This window comes from Chiroxiphia lanceolata, chromosome 5, assembly GCF_009829145.1.
Source record: "Chiroxiphia lanceolata isolate bChiLan1 chromosome 5, bChiLan1.pri, whole genome shotgun sequence".
Lineage (NCBI taxonomy): Eukaryota > Metazoa > Chordata > Aves > Passeriformes > Pipridae > Chiroxiphia > Chiroxiphia lanceolata.
In genome coordinates, this window is record NC_045641.1 from 52,705,889 (window position 1) to 52,724,852 (window position 18,964).

An 18,964-nucleotide genomic window follows, 5' to 3' on the forward strand; every position below is an offset into this window, starting at 1 on the left:
TCCCAGTGTTAAGCAAAATCATTCATTCTTGCTCTAATGTATTAATCACCTCTGCTCTGTAGCACACCATGAAGTGCACTACAGGAAAAGATGAGCCCTTCAATAGGAGTGGAGGGTAGCCCTGAAGAGACACTTGCACGATCCGTTTGTTATGTCAGGTCAGAGAGGAAATAAATGGAAAACTTGCACACTTTTGGTTCTACTTTGGCCAAAACTCATTTAGGTGTTCACTAAAAGGGTCTCCAGGAGAGAGAGTTTGGACCAGGGACTAATGCATAGACTGAATTCCATGTTTGAGGTTAACATGACTCTAATATTGGCTTAGCAAAACCAAGGCCACAGCCTTCCAAGGCTGTGCTGATCGAGAGGTCTTGGTGCACAACGGATCTCAGAGGTAAGTTCTGAAGAAACAGATTGATGGACTGAGAGGTGGCAACTGTGAGTAGAGCTAAATGGACAAGCTGTTCCCCAGGGAAGCTCTTGTTCCCCAGGGAACAGCTGGCCAGCCGTGCCTTCAGTGGCCACAGCTGTCCCGGCAGGACCCAAAGAGAAGCTGCAAACATATGCTAAGTAAGGTGCATGGTAGCTGACATGAAGTCAAGTAGACGCAGAGAGCAGGCTGGAAAAAAATGGAGAAGTACTTTCCTATCCCACAAAACTCTGGACTTACAAAGCTTCCTATTCTACACTGGGGTGGAACAAAGATGGGGTTTAAAGCCTTTTTTTTTAATACGAAAACCATGAGTTAGATGCACTGAAATTGTCAGTAAGTAAATAGCTCAGGTATTCACTTTATTTCCCTGGGCTTCAGATGATCAGGTCAAAGACTCTGTATCTCTCTGAGAAATTTTCATTGAAAAATGCTGACCAGCTTCAAGAATGACTTTCAGCAGTGGCTGTGGCACAGACAAAAAGAGAAGGGATTTACTCATGGAGAGACAAACACACAGTGAGACTGAGATGCTGCCTTTCTTTGATCTTGGCACATTTCTTGTCTGGCAACTGAGTTCAAAGGTAAGAGAATTAGGTTAAGATCTAGGATGCAGCACAACTTGTGTTGTTACTTCACAGACTGCTGCAGCTACAACAGTAAATTAGAAACTGAGGAGGTGATTCCAGTGGAGAACTGGCAATTTTTTCCAAGGAAAAGTGGGCAAATAAGGAAGGGATTTGGGTTTTGGTAGTCTTTAGGAGGCAAGCTCTTGTTTATAGACTTTCAAGCAGGGAAGTCTCAGTTCTGAGACGTACATTACTCCTTGTGTGGTGTAGGTGGGGAGGTACGGAGGTACAGTTTGATGTAAGAAGCTCTCATGGGCTTGTGTCTGGGTAATACAATCCAAACCGCAAAGGTGACTTTGTACCTGCTTGGGCATGATTCAAAACCCCGAAACAGCCTTTCACATTTCTAACTGAATGTAACCGGACGAGATCACTTTAGAAATAATATTCCCCAGTCTAATATTGTGAGTAAATTTTATCCCAGTATGAATTGCCTCCTCCCTGGGATGCAAGAGTAATGTAATGTGTAGAGTAGCTGAAAACGCTTCAGAGATTAGCCTTAGCACATAGCTCACACCTACAGACTTCTGTAATAAATTAGTGTACTCAATGGATGAAAAAATATTGGTGGAGAAGCACGACTTGCAGTCAAGCTTCAAAGGGGTTATTATGACTGAGCAGCAGTACCTGCTCCCCTGTATGCCTTCTCTGGCTGTGCCACAGGTAGTTTCACACCTCCTTTGCAGCCTCCTCTTCAATCTCCGCTTTCCAAATCATCCCTCCCTCACTGACCTCCTCTCATTTTTCTTGCAGGTTTTGTTCCTAAATCTAGCACACCTTTCCCCTCTATGCTTCTCTTTTTAAAAGCCAGCATAAACTAACAGGATACACTCGTGCACACAACCATAAATGTCTCATGATCCTGTGCTGCTATAAACTTCCTTTTCCAAACACCCTGCTGGCACTGTTTCCTTGTTAAATAAGCCCAGTGCTGTGCTTAAGTCTAACTTTTGTTGTAAGAGCTTCAAGAGAGGGCCAAGTGACTTTGTTTCCTTGTAAATCACTGAGGTACTTGCAACCCTGAGGAAATAACAATAATAAAATTATTAACGTTCTAATAGCAGCCTCTAAAAGCTAACAGCATTAGCAAGGCTTGGCATTTGTTTTTTGCTCAGCTGCATAAAAAGGGACCTAAAATCAAATCTGTGTAATATCTACTTTAACACCCAGTGTTTGATATGGATTATGAGTAAAGCAGCAAGTTAGAAAAGCAGCAGCAGCTTGTTTGGAGACATTGGGAGTCACAGCATAGCTGTGCTAACACAATTTGATCATACTCACGTGGGCCAGCTACCCTGTGCAGCCCTGTGGGATATAGGCTGTGTTTACCAACATTTTCTGAATTCCAGCAACCCAAGTACAAAACAAGCATGATCTGTGTAACAAAGCAAACTCTGTGTCCTGGCTCTTTTAGCACAGAGGGCAATGCTTTCCTACAACTTTCACAGACCAGTCCAGTTGTTACTCTGGGTATATGCCTTGCCAGCAATTGCACCAAAATATGAGGGAGATATGAGCCTATAATGTTTTGGAATCCATACGTGTAATCCAGACAACTCTTCAAATCCCAAATCCTAGCATAGCTGGGAAATGCAAGAAACAATATTAATTCGTGTTTGGATTCAGAATTCAGGCTGATTGGGAAGGACGGCAATGGAGGCTGTCTCCACCCTGGAGACACTGCCAAAGTAGGGAACTCCCCTTTCTGGGATAGCTGGGAATCAGTGGCTTACTCCTCAACTGTCTATAGGAAGGGGTTTGCTGTACATCAGCCCCATCTTCCCTCCAGTTTTTTGTTCTTTATCACTTTAGGAACATCTGGGATGCTTTGGATAGTGTTGTGAGTGAAGTCCAGGTCAGGAGTGGATTTACCAGGGGTGAACGTCTCAAAGAGCTTCAGGCTACTCACATTCCCTTCATCCCAGGGTGTTCCCCAGAGCACAGTGAGGAATCTGCTCTGGATTGAGCTTCTCCTGAACCACCAGTGCTGCAGGGCAAGATATAGTGGCTGCCAGAGGATATTGCAAAATTGGAAAGGCCTGACCTCTTCCTTGTGGCTTTAATTTTCTGATTTGTAAGTGGTGCGTTTCAGGGCACAAAGGACACAGTGCAGAGAAGCTCCGTGAGTGCATGGCCCTGCACGTTGCAGCTCAACCTGAAGCGCTGCAGTCAGCAGGGCTTTCTGCCAAGGAAATCCTACGCCCAGTTCCCTCCTGGCCATCTCTAGTGGGCTGCCTGAAGGGATAGCAAAAATCCCAGAGCATTTTCTGAACAGAGTAAGGGATAACCAATATTCCCTGCCTAGGCAAAGCCGCCTCTGTTCTCCGAGGGCGGGCGAGTGAGAGCTCAGTGAGCATGTAATGGCTGCCACACTCATCTGTGGAGTCACCTCGCTGGGGGATCTTTCTCAGTGTTGCATGAAGGGCTTTGGGTTCCCTGGGGTAAAAAAGTGCTAGAGAAAACCCAGCCCTTCCCTTGTTCTATTTCCTCACCTAAAATAGACTCCATACCCATCTCCTGGGCTGGAATAGCCAAAACAGGTTGTGAATCCCCAGTGGAGCCACTCACTCCAACTCAGGCAACAGCAGAAGGACCCCCAGCTCTCACCTAGAGATCTTGAAAGAGAGCAAGCAGTGCCCACCTCTCCAGTCCTTTTCCCAGAGGAAGGGAGGGCAATAAAATGAAAGGTGCTCAGGACCAGTGGGGCAGGGTTACAATTTTCCATGAGAGCTGAGGATATCCCACACCCTGCTATTCCCCAAAATTTCTACTGCTGGATGCCAATTTTGTTACAGATTTCACAGTTCCTACTGCAGGCTGACGCTATTGTGTGGGAGAATACAGGAGACTTGCTGAGACTGCCAACTTGCTAAACACGTGTGATGGGGGGCTCTCCCTTCCTCCATGTGCCTGAGCCTTGGAGGAGAACGGGGAGGAGAGCTTAAATGGCACAGAAGAGGGAGGATGGATTGAAAGCTGCCTCTGTCATTGACTTGTTCCATTCTTTGGATTATTTCATTATTTCCCGGGGGTTCTTGGGTATTTTTGTTATTAATAACTAATAAAAACTGCTACATAGTGCTTTGCATCCTGAAGGACCCTAAAGCAGACCACATACTTCATAAGCTAATTAACAGCTGCAAGCCTAATTTCTCTCTTGTTTGTGGCCATAACTGCTGAAGGAGCAGCTCAGAGTCACACTAGATTTATACCAGTTTAACCGAGGACAGCGTCTCCCTATAGATCCAGCTGGATATGTCAGAGACAAATGCACTGTGGAGTCGGAGATGAAAGATTTGAAGTGCCTTTTCTCCTCCTTCATAATTTAAAAATGACTAAGGAAATTGCATTCAAAAAGCCTTGTGAACACAGCATTACAATTGCAAGATTCAAGATCTAGAGTTTGGGAATTGCCAAGCCCAAGTTCCAACTGAACTAGAGGCTCAGCTTGTATCTGAACCAAGGCATGCACAACTTGTGGCTCTGTCCCAGACCGCACAGGACACTTTTCACCATGTAAGGAGGGCTATTTCATCCTCTTTTCTTGCCTGTTAAATCTGCGCCTGTGCACAGTTAACTCCAATGACCACTAGAGTTACAGTCTTGATACTGACTCAAGACATGACCTACTGTACAAGGTGAGCCTGACTCTGTCCGCTGATGCACACTCATAGATAAGCAACACAGAGCAGAAAAATGCAACCTGATAGGATGGACTAAGTCACGAATATTCTAGCCCGTGGTTTTCCTCTGTATACTTCTGAGGAGAGATTAATCTGTCTGAGCTTTAGGTCTTTGAGTCCAAGTTTGAGATGGTTCAGTCCTTAGGTCCTCATCCAGCTAGGATGTTGTTTACATGCTCTGATTTCTGAGAGTTTGATGCTGTAACCCTATATGCAAAACCTGTCCTAGTTACAATATTGTTGCTGTGATAGGGAAAAAGAAAAAAAAAATGAAAAGAGATGCAACAGCTCTTAAATACTCCCTCCATCCCATCCGCCCCCCTCCCTCCAGGCTTACATTAGTATCTCTCTTCCTCTAACATCTGGATGGCAGCTGTGGATTGGCATGCCTGTGGTAGATATGGAGCATCTCCTCTCCTCCACACCTTATGCACATCACTTCTCTCTCACTGCAGATAATTGCATCACCCTCCCTGTCACTCGGCTCACAGTTGTAGTGTCACATTTGACTCGTTACACACACACACACAAATGTTCTTGCTACAAATTGACAGATTTTTATTTTTTTTAATCCATGGTAATATCTTGATTTCTTCCGCTTGCCCTTTCTGTTTTGCCTGGACTTTTCTCCATGTCCTTATCAACTTCTGCCTTCATTTCTCTAACATCCACCACAGCAGCTTCAGCACTTAAGCTGTGTTCTTGGAGTTTGAAACCCAACATCATGCTACAACATCTGAGCACAACTATTTACAAGCCCTTTTCTCAATTCTTTTTCTTGTTTCCAGCTCATTTAAAATCTAGTTCTGTCTCTTTTTGCAAGGCAAAGGCAGTAGCTTTTACTAACTCAGCGAATATACCTTGAAAACTCTGCAACAGAGGTTGTATGCCAGAAAGTTCATGTTTTTCCCACCTAGAGTGACACTAGTCATTCTAACAACTGTAGAAATAGTTTCTGACCTCTCTGCTGAGGAATCAGAGATGTTGTCGATGCTTTACTCATTCACTGAATCACAAAGGATAATATCATTTCCAAAAACCAAATTATTTCACTGACAAATAAATTAAATCGCAACATGCAGTTGGTACATGTGCATTTATAAAACTGTTTTCAATTCCAGAATGCTAGCACTGATGGGAAATGAGAGAAATAGAACATTAGGAGGAGCACAGTTATCCACAGCTTTAGATGATTTAGATAAGCTTAATACATTTTTGTGTTTAGTACTATTTTCAGAAGAAATTCAGCTCAGGTTTGATTCTGGCAAAGTCTAGAAAACAGAGCCAATTGTTTACCGTGGGAGACGTCTGTACTGGATGCCTGCAAAAAAAGGATTTTTTGAATGATTTTTATTATTGCTGTGTTGAGGTTTTTCATTTGTGACTTGGACAGATGTCTAGCAGTCTCTGAAATCCAGCCACCCGCAATATTTCAGCTTGTAAAACTCAAATGTGCTGGATTTGTGTTTGCACCAAAATGCATTCAAGAGCCTTTGCCCAATTTTCCCAGCCAATCTCACTCTCTGCCTGTGACAAAGCATGGGAAATTTCAAGCCATAGCAAGGATATTTTTGAAAATTACAACCCTGTAAAAAGAGGGTGTTTATAAATGGAAATCTTCATATAATCTTAATAAAAGGTTTTGCTACCACTGCATCTCCACCCACGTCCATGGAACAGCTATAGCCAGCTCTGAGGCAGAGTCTATCGGCTACTTAGCAGCACGCAGCAGAAGTATTGAGCGGGGTGGGAAGGAGAGGAGGCTGCCGCCTCCAAGGAAAAATGCAAAGTGGATCAAGGCTGACAGCAGCACAGAGTCCGGCCGTAACGCAGCGTGGGCCCCATTGGCTGCCGCAGCAGAGTGCTGCAGGGGACCGTGCAGGCAATGCCAGGATGTGATGGGGCTCTTCTGCACTCCCACACTGCTGGGGCTCCACAGGAGGGACCTGAGCACCTACAGCAGCACGTGTGTTGCCTTTGCACTGAAAGGGTGGTTAAGCATCGGAACGGGCTGCCCAGGGAAGGGGTGACATCACCACCCCTGGAAGTGTTCAAGAAAAGACTGGATATGGCACTTAGTGCTATGGTTTAGTTGGCATTGTGATGATGGGTCAAAGGTTGGACTCAATAATCTTGGAGGTCTTTTCCAACTTTAATGATTCCATGATTCTTCTGTCATCGACCCCCTCTCCTTTGCAGGGTGATTGTCAGGGATGGCTGCAAGGAGTGAGAAGAGTTGAAAAAGGCAGAACAGGAGCCTGGTGTTAGCTTGGATGGAATTAATCTCCCTGATGCTCACTGGCTATTTTCTATACCACTCTTTTTCTATCTCATCATCTCCTCCTCAGTGCTATCCCATACTGGCTTCTCCCTCTTATTTCTCCTGTCTATGTCTGCATTTCTTTTTCTTTGTATCAACCATCTCCTGACTAAATTAATCTCTCCAAAACTGGTATGTTCAGGCCATCTCGTTGCTGTAGCTTTGGTCACTGCTAATGTATTGTGATAAACCTCTTCATGCTCATCAAGGCAGCAGTGGTCTGTAAGGCACTGTTTGTACCATTTTTACTGCAACTCTCTTTATAATCTGATCCTTGGCAACAGCTGTAATAAACATGATTATTAATAATAATGTGAGGAGAGCTGGTATAATGGTTCTACCTTGTAGGCAGGGTAGATATTCTTTCATAACTATAAGATCAATTTCTATTTTGCACCAGTTCTTTTACAGGCTTCTTCAGCACAATATCTGAATGATTTCCAGTGGCATATTAAGTGATGGGGCTTGATATCAGTCACATGTGGTTTGTTCTTTTATCCTCTCCCCAGGGAGAGAATTATATATGCAACACACTGGTTATGTTGCTAGGGTTTTGTTTGGCTTTTTTAACATATGCACTGCTGCACGTTTGCATTGAAGAAGACCACATCAAAGCAGGTATATTGCATTTGGATGGGAAGGTGACAAGGTTTCTGATGGTTCATTGTTCCCATGGGATCTCTGCTATTGTCCCAGGCTCACCTCCCCAGACCCCATTTGCTGCCCCACTGAGCTTCACCTTGTAGTGGACATGCCCCTAATGAGGACTTCAGACTCTTCAGTCTTAAAATTATCCACCTGGGTCAAAAAGTACTGCCACTAGCACAGCATCTCCTGCTGCTGTGCAGGGTCAGAGCTGTAAGAGCAGAACCAGCTCAAGCCCCAGAATGACCATGCCTTGAGCACAGTGGCTACATTTGCTGTTTTAACCCTACACACTGTAACCTGTGTACTGAGGCATGTGAAGAGATGGCCTCATTTTTGTAAGATGCTGTCTATAGAGAAATTTCCCAAGAGGGATAATGAGCTCTTCTGAAGGACCAGTCCTTCTTTTGGGCACGTCAGCACAGGTGGGTAAAGGCAGATGCCTGCGAGCACTGTCTGTGCTCCCTGCCACTGTGCTTTTCATCAGCTCCAAATCCCCCAAAACGATGAGTGCTCTCGAGTGTTTCTTTCTTGGGAGGGAGAAGAGCAATCAAAGTGCCTTCAAAGGGCTTTTCCTGTGCTTTCTTCTGCACTTCATGAAACCTCATTCCTTCCTCTTACAGTCATGTCAAGTTGGGCATTAACAACTCAGTGTCACCAATGTCAGTTTTTGACAGGCATGCCAGACCTCCTCTCCTGGTTTGGAAGCCTTTTGCCAATGCACGTAAGGAAGACATGCCAGCAGTTTGCTACATAGCTGTGGAATTTGTAGCCCAGAGGCTGGCTCTGAGCCCCACTTCACCACCTGGTACCAAACGGACTCTGCTCAGAAACAGAGTCACGGAGCAGAAAGAAATGTTTGTGCTTGTGGCTGACTACCTGCCATTTCTCATATATCTTTCATGGGTAGATATCAAATATAGTTCAATCTGCGACAAAGTTTACTCCTAAGGTAGGAATCACAAGTGGGAACTTCTAAGAACTTGTGCACAGCCTTCACGTAGGGAGAAGGTCGCATCAAAAATAAGCATGTTACATCAAAAATCAGCATGTTACACTTGACCTAGACAGTGGGGACAATTATCTGGCCCAAACGATCCAGTGTCTGTTCACTTTCATATGTTTAATATAAATATCCTCAGGCTATTTCCCTGAGGCAGGGAAACACCATTATTACCATTTCGAGTGAAAGAAGAGGGGGGTTAAGTGGCTTGCCTAAAATGATAAAGGGAGTGTGTGATGGAAACAGACACTGAATCTTTGGCCAACACCAAGCCATCTTTCTCAGCTTTTAGAGGCAACAGCTATATCCAGTCCCCTTTATTTATTTCTCTAGAAGCTATCATGCCAAAACCTCTGCTAAATTAGAGAGTGATACTGAAGAAAAGCTTTCAGTGGATTGCTTTTCTCCATAAATGGAAATATCACAAATCATTCTGGGAAAACAGGTCTTTCTGTTCTTATCCCTCTTTGTCTGCTTCTCTCCTTTTGGATGTCTTTGCCTCTGCCTCTGGCTCCCAGTTTTCAGATGTATGGTCCTGACCATTTAAAAGTGTTCCTACCCTGCAGGAAGGGAGTAGCTTTTCATTCTTTGGAACTTACTATCTTGCAATGGATTGCACTCTGCAGGCAAGCGAGACTTCTGAAAGAGACAGGGCTGCACAAAGCGGCACAAAAATAAACCACATCACCAACAATACTGAGCCAGGTTCTCATCGGGGGTAACTTGGTCTGAGTCTCGCTGCAGCAGAGCTGATGGCTGCCAGCTGTCCTGGATAGACAGCATGTACCCAAATAATGACCTGGCCGCACTGGAAGAGGTCTCTCTAAAGGATGAAGGTGCAGTTGACATTTTATGTCATGCATCTTAGACATTCAGTCCATCTTGACAGTATGGTAGGTTGTCTCTGCTCTTAATGACCTGACTGAGCAACTTCTGTCCTAGTCCAGGCACTGGGGAGGTGCCTGTTGCCCCAGTCCTAGCTCATCCAGACTGTGTTTTCCAAGTTTGGGAAGGTAACAAGCAAATGGTGGTGATCTTGTCTAAAGACTCCCAGTAATCCCCAGGGGATATGGGGACTGCTTACAGGGGATTTTCCATGGACCTGGGCATCCCTTCTGTCCTGAAACAAGACAGTGCTCCTCCCCACCTCCTTTGCAGCCTGCACACCCCAAACCAGGGTATGGACAACCCTGTTCGGAGTTTGTCTACACTGATACATGAAGTAGAGGGAGGTGGCAGTAAAGAATGAGAGAGACTGAGAAACAGGAGGAAGATCTGGTGGGTGAGCATGAGAAAGGATGAGAGGAGAGCCTGAACAGCAGTGGAGGAGCTATAGGGAGGAGGTGGAAGCATGTGGCTTAAGTTTCTCAGAGAGAAGCACGGGAAAAGCTAGAAAGCTCAGCACATGCCTGTTTCAAGGGTCACAGCATGAAATACCTTAAGTTGGGAAGAATGGGGAGGGCAAAGTACAGAGGAGATGTTGCTCTTACTCCCTTGGGGGGCTCTCAGAGCCCTACATGCCCTCCCAAATAATGATTTGTTCTTGCTTAGGCGTTCAGGAGTAATAACTGTAGGGTGGCATACAGCTCTTACCCTCCCTCCACAAACCACACGTGCAGCACAGCAAAAGGCTGTTGTGTCAGACCTCAGCAGCACTGCTGAGCTGCTCCATCTCCCCTCCCCGTTTCTACCAGCACAGGTGCCAGGGAGGCTGCTGCACCATCTCAGCAGGCCACAGATGTCCGTCAGAGAATTGCCGAGTGACCTTGGCGCAAGAAGTGACATCAAGGCCTTCCCCACACAGAGCGGGTTTCTGAACCGCTGCCATCCGTCACTCACCTACTCTGTGCACTCGCACAGCCGCCGGCACCAGCGCACCCACACCATGCCCTCTTTAACGCGTCCCCGTACAGCACAAGGCAGAGGAGTGCTGTCACCCCCATTTTGCAGGGTGGGACTCTGAGGCAGAGAGAAGTGGTTTTAACAGCATGCCTGTGGCAGAGCAAAAACTGAATCTTGTTCTCTTATATTCCCAGTTAGCGCATTAATGACCTAAATTCTGCATCCGTTCCCCATCCATCGCCCAGAGGAGCTAGGAGGCATTGGAGGAGAGGGTGTGGTAACACAGGCAAATAGCATCCAGAGCCACGGCGCTCTGTGCTGAGCACAGACAAAGCAGGGGCTAAAGTGGGACCAACACTGCCTTCATGAACCCCAGCAGGGTTGAGCCAGGGAGGGGGATCAACCTGGTACAGCATATCAGCCTGTGGAGAAGAGCAGCTCCACAATGTCATAGCATTTTAAACAAGCCAAGGCTGAACACCCCAGTGGCCAAGCACCTTGCTGAGCCAGGTCAGCAAAGCCTTTGAGACACTCAGCACCGGAGCAGATTTTTGAGGAGCCTGCATGTCCCCTCACCCTGCCTAGGCAGCTGAACCTCTAACTGATTATCCCACGCAAGTCCATATAAAAGACAACCTGCACAAGATGCAGCATCTTCCCCAAGCAGCTTGATTCTTTACATAGGAATTAATCAGGCTCAAATTCAGCATGAAACAGAGCAGGGAAGAGGGAGAAAAAAGGAAGCAGGGAAAGGATGGCACACAGTGAGGGGGTTTCCAGATTCACTGCCTCTTCCCTCCCTGACTGATTCCAATCAAGAGGCTCCAGCTGTGTGCTGGGAGCATCACCTGGGAGATGCATGCAGGCTCTGCCTGCTCTCTCAGCATATATGGGCAGGAGGAACTCAGTGTTTGGGATCTGGTGGGCAAGGAGCTGAAATCTGAGGCTGGAGACCTCCCCAGTGCCCCAAAGGGTGCTAGTGTTCACGTGCACTGTACAGCAGTGACCACAGCCAAAGGACCAGAATGACGAACATCTGCCACAGGCAGATGACCCCAGGCAGTCAGAGGCAAGCTAGGGAAAGGACCCCCTTCATGCTGTATCTGCCTGCCTCACAGGTATTTTAGTGGGCAAGTAGCAGGGTGGGAGTGTGCCAAGGGAATTTGCTCGGCTATGAAACTTTCCTTCCAGAAGAGCCACGGTTGAGAAGTAGACACTTCTTGAATGAGATAACTGGATTGGGGATGAGTGATTAATAGCCTTATTTCATAACTCACAGATTCAATGTCGGAATAGCACGTCAGAGGTACACAGAGAGGCACTGTTCCTACTTTCTTCTCCTACTGCTTACCTCTTAATGCACACACATAGTCCTCTCTGCTGTCTCTAGCCTCTTCACAGAAGCTCTTTGAATTAGTAGTTAAAGGTGATAGGTACCTTGGAGGCATCAGACACAAGCCAACTGCATGCAGAAGAAATCAAACCTGAAGGCAGACCTAGAGGAACCCACCTATCTGCCTGCTACAACTATTTGCTCAGCACTGCCTCCCAAAGCATCCCAAACATTGATCCAGCCAGGCTTGGCCTCAAAAAGAAACTCAGGGGAAATCCTTTGAGCTTGGTCCTTCTTCCAGCCATTCACAAATAGCTGAAAGACCATCCAAATTCATCCAGAATAAAACTTCCAAGGTATGATCTGGGGACCTGACATAGTGCCGGCAGGTCTCAGCCTGGGTAGGGTTGGTGTGGAAGAGCTCTGGGTTGCTCACCAGCAACCCTTCCCAGAGGAAACAATCACAAATGTGGTGGCTTCACTCTCCCCTCACCCTGCACACACCCATCTGGTTCAGCAGTTGGGCTCAGGATCAGGGTGGCAGGAGGCTTTCCCAGGTTGCCACAGCATTTGCCATTCTCCAGACTCAGGCTCCAAATGCTTCTGCTGAGGGATCAATCGGCCCGAGATACTTTGGTAGTTGACCTCTGGTGAGGAGGCCCATGGGATCTGCGCGTCATGCAGACCACCGTATTTCTCCTTTCCGAACAGAATGTGTCCATCAATTCTGTGTTAATGGCCAGTCAGTGCGAGTGTCCAGAGGGAAATGGAATAGAAGGTAGGAGAAAAAGTTTGGGGGAACCCCAGGAAGTATACTGAAATTGCCTTTCATGTGGTCACTCCCGTACAAGCATGGACAACCTGATCGTTTGAGATACTAACCAAGCAGTGGTCATGATGAAAATCACGATGTGGCTTGAGGAGTACCTCTCTGGAGTGGTATACCTGATGTCAAGAGGAGACACGAATGATGAAAGTAAGAATCTGGTAGACATCCCAGATAGCAAAAGACTTGGAAGATGTCACTGGCTTCCTGCTGGAATGGCTTTACTGGCCATGGAGTGTGAGAAGAAGGGGGTAATGGAAAGTGTGAAAAAGGGTGCCCCATGACTAAAGCTAGCAGAAGGCCCTGTACACACACCAGCCTGATGGAACTGAGTGTGTCCATCTCAGCTTCCCCCACTTCTGGTGGAAGATTTTGCTCCCCCAATGCAAAGGATGTTTTGCTGCTGAGCTGCATATGTACACTCGCACCAAGCTTCTTGTAGCCTTTGTCTGTGACAGGACACAAGAGGAGGCTTGGCAAAGGTACGCATACATATGGAGAAAGTAGATTAAGAACTTTTGTTCCCCCACCACACTGGAACAAAGGGATATATGCTGCCCACGAAATGAAAAGGCAGCAAAATCACAGCTGAAAGAAACAAACACTTTTGTACCCAAAACAGATCACCCTGATGTACACAGCACTGCTGGAATCTACTGAGGCCACTCCAGGTGAAACAGAAACACCCACAGTTACACCAGTTACACCAGGGAAGGGACCCTGACACTTGTACTTTGCAGTATGACTCAGACTCTGGCTCCTTTTTCTGTCCCACCTCCCTCAGAGGTGGGTAGTGCTCTCTCCCTCTATGCAGCAGGAGTCACAGAGCTTCTGGTACTCTCTCCATCAAGGAAGGAGGTGTTGGACTAGGTGGGCATCAGGCTGGATCCAGACAGCAAACTCCATATTCCTGTGTAAATAAGAAGGAGATATATGTGTGAGTGTGCAAGGAGAGGACCTGGGCATTTAATGGGCATCTACACACGAGTGGGTATGCTTCCTGGAAGGAAGGCAGGGTGGGCACAAAGGGTGATGTGAGAGGGTAGCTGTTCCTGCAAGGCAGGCTTGGTGTTCTCATTTGTTCTTTTTTTTTCTTGTTCTCTAGGGAATTTTAAAGGTCTGTGTAAGCAAATCGATCACTTCCCTGAGGATGCAGATTATGAAGCCGATACAGCAGAATATTTCCTCCGTAAGTCCGCAGGCTCTTCTTGCCATGGCTCATAGGTGCTAGCGTCGGGTGCCTTTTGTTTTCTAAAGATAGGGTGGTGGAGACACTGGGACCTGTGAGGCTCACCAGGACAGAGGAGGTGACCCCAGAGCCTTTTCACCCACTAAAAGTGGCTCAGTCTCACCTCCCTGGGGCCTGCCCATGAGACAGTGCAAGTTTCAAACTCAGAGTAACAATCCGTGGCTTTTTTTTATTAGCAGCAATTAATTGTGATATAAATTCAAAGTCTGAATTCAAGTCCATTGAAAAGCTGCTGAGTGGGCATAAGGTCAGACTGGGCTAGCGGGGCCAATGTGTGTGTGAGTGTGCATGTCCTCCTAAGCAGAGAAGTTTATATTTCCTTATCTGATGCTCCAGTGGCATCAGACTGAAGAAATTGGCTGGATTGTGTCTGAGGAGCACCTATTGCTGTCTCCACCTTTCACCAAATACCACTTCCCTGTAGAGGCTGCAGATCTGATCTTTGCTGGTTTAAGAGATTTTAGTGATGGGAGCAAGGAGTAGGAATAAGGACAGTCAGAGCCCTTTGAAGGAAAGACCTGGTGCTCACCCAGAGCCCTTGAGAGAGGTGCTATATCCCAGGCATATGGCATGTCTGTAAGGAAACGTAGCCTGAGCTCCAAGTCCAGCCTATGAGTGGGGAATCTCACACCGCTTTGCACAGCGGCATCCTGACTAGCAGAGCAGATCCACACCAACATTGCCCTCTCTGGTTGCCCTCCCCAGCCAGCATTTCCACCCACCCCAAAGGCAGGAGCTTACTCTTCCTTTAGTGCAGCTGAACAGCTGAACAGGAACACTCCTCCTCCCCCCTTGCTATCCTGCCCTCTCTCCAAAGCCCAGCATCTTTTGACACCATAAGAACTTCTTTCTTCAGAAATCTGAGATAAGTGTTTTTGACCTCCCAAGGTTAAGCATCAAAAGCTTCCAAAGACCAGGAGTCTTTCAGAATAGCTCCTTGTCATCTGGGCGTGCTCCAAGCCAGGTGGAGACCCAGCCCTGCGGCGAGGAGAGAGAGAGAGATAGAGATAATTTAGAGTATCTGTGAGGCTCATTTGTATGTGAAAAGAGGCAGATTTATGCTGCTTCTCTTGGTTTCTCAAACAGTTCTCCATCCACTGTAAACTGTAAATAACACAGGGAGATTGCTTCTTTCAGCTGCCTTTCTGCGGCATGGTCTCTTAATTGCTGCACGGCCCTGAACGGCAGAGCTGAAGACAGGCGTTTGATCCAGTTTGGCACAGCTACTGTGCAGGCTGCCTCTGAGGGCAAACCAGCCCCTGCAGAGCTGTTTGGGAGTGAGGAAGGTGCTTGCAGCATCAGCTGCACTTCAAAAAAAAGAGTTGGGGGAAGGAGCCAAAATCTCAAGAAGGATGGGTCTGTTCCCTCGGAGGGAACAAGATCTGAAGACAAAAATTGGCCCAGCGTCAGGACCTGACATTGTCCCCAGGGTAGAGCCCTCTTCAGAAAGAACCAGGTTCAAAGAGGGATTTGGCAAGTCAATAAAGGAGACTACTTGGGTCATTCCTGCAGGAAGTGGGATTTCTTCTGGCTTAGACCTGCCTGGAGAAGGACCCCACTGAACAGCTTCTTCCCAGAACTTCTGCCAAACCAAAGTCCCAGGGTGCTCTGCATGGGCAATGCCTGGTGGCACTGGCAGGAACAATAACAGACTAGGCAGTTCCCTCATTCAGGGACGAGGACAATTACGGGGTGGTGTCCATGGTCTGGCTAGAAGGGCTTAGACTTTACTTCTGCCAGCCATCCACATAAGGTTCTTGGGCTTTTTGAAATCAAACGCCTGTTGTCAGAGAGGAAGCGAAGCATCTCTGCATTTCTTCGCTAGAAGACACAGATGATATGAGAGACCATTATCCCTTCTCTTTAGGCTACAGGCTCTGGACCAGGAAGACTGGAGGAGATTGTGCCCCTCTCTTACTGGCCCCTCTCCTGAGGGGCTGAGTAAGGCTTCTGTTCTCCCCTGTCATATAACACCCGCAGCTCCCCATGTCAGTCGGCAACCTTGTGTTCTCTCAACAAAGGTGAATTTTAGAATTAAGACAGATAAAACTGATGTAGTCAGGACCAGGCTGCAGGACTGAGCAACCAATCCTCTAGAAACCCTCTGAACAGTGGGTGTCTGCTTGATTTTAGCTTCCTGCCATTTAAGCTTCCCATTGTCAAATCCACCTTGCATTCCAGAAGCTGTTAAAATGGTATTACTGCTATCCTGTTCCCTGACACACAGCCAGACAAGAGAGGTTTCTCCCTGCCTTCTGCATTCCCCATGCACGGGAGTGGGCTAGGCCCCCCTCAAAGAGCCAATTGCTTGGCCTGGTAGGATCCAGAGCCAACAGGGTTTTTGAAGCATGGTCTCTGTCCCCTTAGGAAAAAGTCCTGCATTTGCTTCAGTAGGGTTCATTCTTGCAGGCAAGGAAGGATTAGCTTTCATCCCCCTTTACAGATCTTTGCTCCACAAGCAGAATTGCACCAGCCGTCTGATACCTTCCTTTATCAAGCAAGGCTTCATTTCACACTTTAACAGTTTATTTTTCCTATGAAGGGAGGAGAGAAGGCCTTCCTAGTTAAAAAAAACACGAATATTCACAACACAAACTCCAGCAGACCATTGGCTCCCCCTGAACTGCCCACGAGCAGTGTGTGCATGCGTGCATGTGTGTGGGGGGGTGTGCGTACACACAGTCTGGCCTTTCACTGCGTGAATATGAGTGAGGCCCCCAGAAGCTTTGGGGTATGTTTTGCATGCACATATGAGAATATCATGCATCTATGCCATTGCCCTCTGCTGGCTGAGCTCTTCCCGTATCGACCGATGGAGAGTGTGCGTGTGGGGAGCTGGCACATCCAAACCCATCACTGCCCTCTGGAAGGATCCCAGTCATTTAATCACTAGGATAAGCCTCGCGTTTCAGTGCACGGGGCTGGGACTTTCGCTTTTCAGTCCTCTCTGCAGCTGCAGAGCAGTGTACAGCACCAGGAGCTCCTCAGCACTGAAAAAAAACCCTCTCCTTGAGATGCTCATGCCCTTTCAGGAGGATTTGAGATTGAGCAGCTCTGCAGGAAGCATTTGGGTTGCTGTTCTTTGAAGACCAGGCTCGAGCAGCAGCGCCCCGCAGGAATAGAAGCTGAATGGTGCCTGGGCTTCCCCTCCAGTCCCCTCAAAAGCAGAGGAAAAGACAGGTGAAGGGGAATAGACAGCACAGTTGGGCTCCCAGTCAGCCACCAGTCTCACAGCCCCTCTGCCTCCCCGTGCCAGGCCACTGGCTTCACAGCAGCAGCAGTGGCTGGGCAGGGGAAAGTTGCTGTGGACCACTCTCTTTTTCTGACACACTTTGTTTCTCTCCCTCCCTCTGTCCCTCATGCCTTCATCTCTCCTTAAATTACTCCTCTACTGCACATTGCCCTCTGTCTCTTCACCCCCACTCACAAAACATATTCCTGTTCTTTCTGCCCCTCCCCTCCTCCCTCTCTCCTCTGCAGGGGCTGTTAGAGCCTCTAGTATTTTCCCGATCCTGAGTGTGATTCTGCTTTTCATGGGTGGACTCTGCATTGCAGCCAGCGAGTTCTACAAAACCCGACAAACATCATCCTTAGTGCCGGCATCTTCTTCGTGTCTGCAGGTAAAGGGATGCACAGGCTGAATGCCTAGAGGTGGGCTCCAGGGAATGGGGGGCTGCCAGCTGGGGTATCCCCGGAGTACAGTTGCCTAGGCAGAAGTGGTGTATTTCCCAGCCCTGATGAACCTTATTCAGGGTGAAAGCAGCCTCCCAAGGATGCCTCTCCACCCACCTGCTCGCCTGGCAGAGGCAGGCAGCAGTGCCCTGCAGGCAGGGGCTTTCCAACTGTTGGGAGCTGATGGAGGGTGTGTTTCCCTACATCTGACATCTCTCAGGGACCAGCCGGGAGTGCAGTCCAGGGATGCGGCAGGCACATGAGGAGAGTTTTGCCTGACTTTCCCAAGGAAAGCTGCCTCCCGGGAGGGGATGGGTGACTGGGGCCCTCATCCCTGCCTCTCAGGAGCAGGGATTCAACCCATGCCTCCACCCACTGCCCTGTGTGACCCTCCTGGCATCTCATTCTCTCTCCCCTGCAGGTTTGAGTAATATAATGGCATCATTGTATACATATCAGCCAACGCTGGAGACCCCTCCAAGAGTGACCTCCAAGAAGAACAGCTACTCCTACGGCTGTCCTTCTATTTTGGGGCCCTGTCCTTCATTATAGCCGAGCTGGTGGGAGTGCTGGCTGTCCACATGTTCATAGACCGGCACAAACAGCTGCGCGCCAATGCTCGTGCCACGGACTACCTCCAGTCCTCCGCATCACCCGCATCCCCAGCTACCGGTACCGCTATCAGAGACGCAGTCGCTCCAGCTCCCGCTCCACCGAGCCTTCACACTCCAGGGATGCCTCTCCCGTCGGGATCAAAGGGTTCAACACCCTCCCATCAACAGAGATCTCGATGTACACCCTCACCAGGGACCCGCTGAAGGCAAGCACCACCCCCACCGCCACCTACAACTCTGACAGGGATAACAGTTTCCTCCAGGTTCACAACTGTATCCAGAAAGAGAACAAGGACTCTATCCACACCAACACAGCCAACCGCCGGACCACCCCGGTATGAAGCCGTCGCCAGGAGCTGAAAATGGGGCAGGAATGGGCAGGAGGAGATGGGGTGGGCTGCAGGGTGGGGAGGGTGGAAAGGGGCAGGGGGCAGCAGCGTGTGTGGGAAGGAGGGAGGTGGAAGCGCCCCTGGTGGGGTGGGGACCTTCCCAATGCAAAAAAAAAAAATAATAAAAAAAATCCAGAAAAAAAACAACAAAAGCAAACAAAAACTGACAAAAAAATAAAAAAAACAACGAACGAACAAGCAGACAAGCAGACAAACAAGCGATGTGAACAAAAAACCAGACAAATGAAAAGGAAACATGAGGAAAGAGACAACAGTGAAAAAAATTCTTAAAAAAAAGCAAAAGAAAAAAGGAAAAAAAAAAAAAAGAA

General features: G+C 47.8%; 1 protein-coding gene across 1 annotated transcript in view; it reads left to right on the forward strand.

Annotated features, from left to right (window-relative positions):
* The window catches only part of CACNG2 (calcium voltage-gated channel auxiliary subunit gamma 2), a 51,145-nt gene extending 32,501 nt beyond the window's left edge, over positions 1 to 18,644 (forward strand). Inside the window, 6 exon segments of the mRNA XM_032689541.1 lie at positions 13,817 to 13,900; positions 17,441 to 17,536; positions 17,539 to 17,580; positions 18,054 to 18,065; positions 18,068 to 18,277; positions 18,280 to 18,644. Of these exon segments, the coding sequence (XP_032545432.1) occupies positions 13,817 to 13,900; positions 17,441 to 17,536; positions 17,539 to 17,580; positions 18,054 to 18,065; positions 18,068 to 18,277; positions 18,280 to 18,587 (752 nt within the window). The 3' untranslated portion in view covers positions 18,588 to 18,644.
* Positions 18,645 to 18,964: the final 320 nt, after the last annotated feature.